We start from the raw sequence: 2,143 nt of genomic DNA, 5'->3' as shown, positions 1-2,143 counted from the left end.
TAATTCCACAATTTTAACAAAAGAACAATCCACAAAAAAACGTAAAATTAAAGAAAGCGCACTAATTTTACTAAATCAAAATAATTGTGTTGCTTTATATTCATTTAATTTAAGTCATACATTTTACCTATGTTAAAATCTGAAGTAAACCAGAGAAACATACACCCAAATTAAATTTACACCAAAATTATTAATTAACATTACCTTTATTAATTTAAACAATGAGATTAAGTCAAAGTCACATAACTGACAATTTGCACAGACGAATTATCAGAACGAATTTTCATATATTGTATTGTATTGTTATCCTACTATTGTTACACAATTTATTAGCATACTCTTTTTTAGGTTCAATTAGGTTCTTTTGATAACGATAGCGGAAAATAGCTATCGGAACGTCAAGGTAATTTTTCAAATTAATTTCTCTACTAATTGGAATTTTCTCTTACAGCTTGAGCCTAAGTGTGTCGCAGGATTCCCTCTAGGTGATACTTTTTGATAAATAATTCGTTCTTATTGCGAAATAGGAGCACTATTTATCAATCTGTAATAAAAGACGTGAGGAAATCCTATCATTTTAAACACAAAAAATTTTGAGGCGAAATACCCAAAAAGAAGTTTGTAAAAAAATTAAAACTTTAGCACACGCAATTTCCAAATATGGATTTGAACAATGTTCAGTTAAGCACCTACAACTCTACCAATGATGAATCGGTTCATCGAGCTGAAAAAATCAGTTCGGACCTACGGGTTTGGGACAAAAACATGAAAAATAACGCCATTCAAATTAATTATCGTTAATGATCGCGGCTGTTTGGTTGGGAGCGTGTTAAAAATACTGTTCCCAAATATTCCAGGTTCCAGCGATGGTGGTGAACTATTTTGGAAACCCGGATCTGGACTGGAACTATCAAACCGAACCGGAACCGGTAGCTTGCCAAGGCTTCCCCGAAAAGAGATGCACTTGGCCAAGAGGAAAAGTTCTCGGAGGATGCAGCGTAATCAACGGAATGATGTATACTAGAGGCACGCCAAGAGATTACGAAAAATGGGTCCAGGCCGACAACCCTGGATGGAGCTACGAAGATGTGCTGCCGATCTTCAAAAGATTCGAGGATAACCAGGACATCGGCAGCTTCGTCGAGGCGAAATATCATGGAGTGAACGGGCCGTTGACTACGTCCAGGTTCCGCCATCAACCCCAATTGGCCTTCGATGTTTTAAGAGCCGCAGAAGAAATCGGCCAGAATGTTACCGATGACCTGAATGGGGAGAAATACATGGGGTTTTCCATTGCACAGTCCAATACACGGTAGGTCGTTTTCAGCAACTTTGTCTGCTCTTTATACTGTTCCTCATTAACCGGCTTGGTCATGCGGGATAATTTCCATATAAACCGGGTTCATCCGCCTGTTTGATTTAATTATTTAATTAGAACATCCTTCTGCCGATTTTTCAGCAAAGGCCCGAGCTGTTTTTATTAAATTCTCAAGTAGCCACCGAACAAATTGTTGCCTTTGAGCTCTGCTGGCCGCCGAGCGCTTTGTTTCCATGAAGCTGACACTTCTTTAACGAAATTGGGATCACTTGGGTTTCCCGGTCTGTACATTCAAAAGGAGTTTGAGCAAAAGTGGCTTTGTGAAACAGCAACCGAGTCGGAAACAAAGGGGAATCTTGATGATATTGGCCAAGTTTTCAACAAAGTTTAGCGATCCAAAACAGGCCAAGCTTGCAAAGCAAAACAGCTTGCCAAGTGTTTTCTGTAAAAATACCCATCTGATTTAATAAGAACCCGGTGATTGATGTCCAGGTGTTTGTTTATGTTGATTTAGGAGGATTCACTTTGAAAGCCGCCTTTTTTGCTGTCGTTTGACCACAATTGCTTAGCTTTGATCATCAAAGTGTTTGTTTATGTTAATTTAGGAGGATTCACTTTGAAAGCCGCCTTTTTTGCTGTCGTTTGACCACAATTGCTTAGCTTTGATCATCAAAGTGTTTGTTTATGTTAATTTAGGAGGATTCACTTTGAAAGCCGCCTTTTTTGCTGTCGTTTGACCACAATTGCTTAGCTTTGATCATCAAAGTGTTTGTTTATGTTGATTTAGGAGGATTCACTTTGAAAGCCGCCTTTTTTGCTGTCGTT

At 38.4% G+C, this 2,143-nt stretch overlaps 1 protein-coding gene across 1 annotated transcript in view; it reads left to right on the top strand.

Annotated features, from left to right (window-relative positions):
* The window catches only part of LOC109542719 (glucose dehydrogenase [FAD, quinone]), a gene marked incomplete in the record, with an annotated part of 7,103 nt that overhangs the window by 1,346 nt on the left and 3,614 nt on the right, over window positions 1–2,143 (top strand). Inside the window, 1 exon segment of the mRNA XM_048662028.1 lies at window positions 858–1,312. Within this exon segment, the coding sequence (XP_048517985.1) occupies window positions 858–1,312 (455 nt within the window).

This window comes from Dendroctonus ponderosae, unplaced genomic scaffold, assembly GCF_020466585.1.
Source record: "Dendroctonus ponderosae isolate FM_Combo_2020 unplaced genomic scaffold, Dpon_F_20191213v2 Dpon_F_20191213_10, whole genome shotgun sequence".
Classification (NCBI taxonomy): domain Eukaryota; kingdom Metazoa; phylum Arthropoda; class Insecta; order Coleoptera; family Curculionidae; genus Dendroctonus; species Dendroctonus ponderosae.
This window is presented reverse-complemented; position numbering and strand designations above follow the sequence as displayed.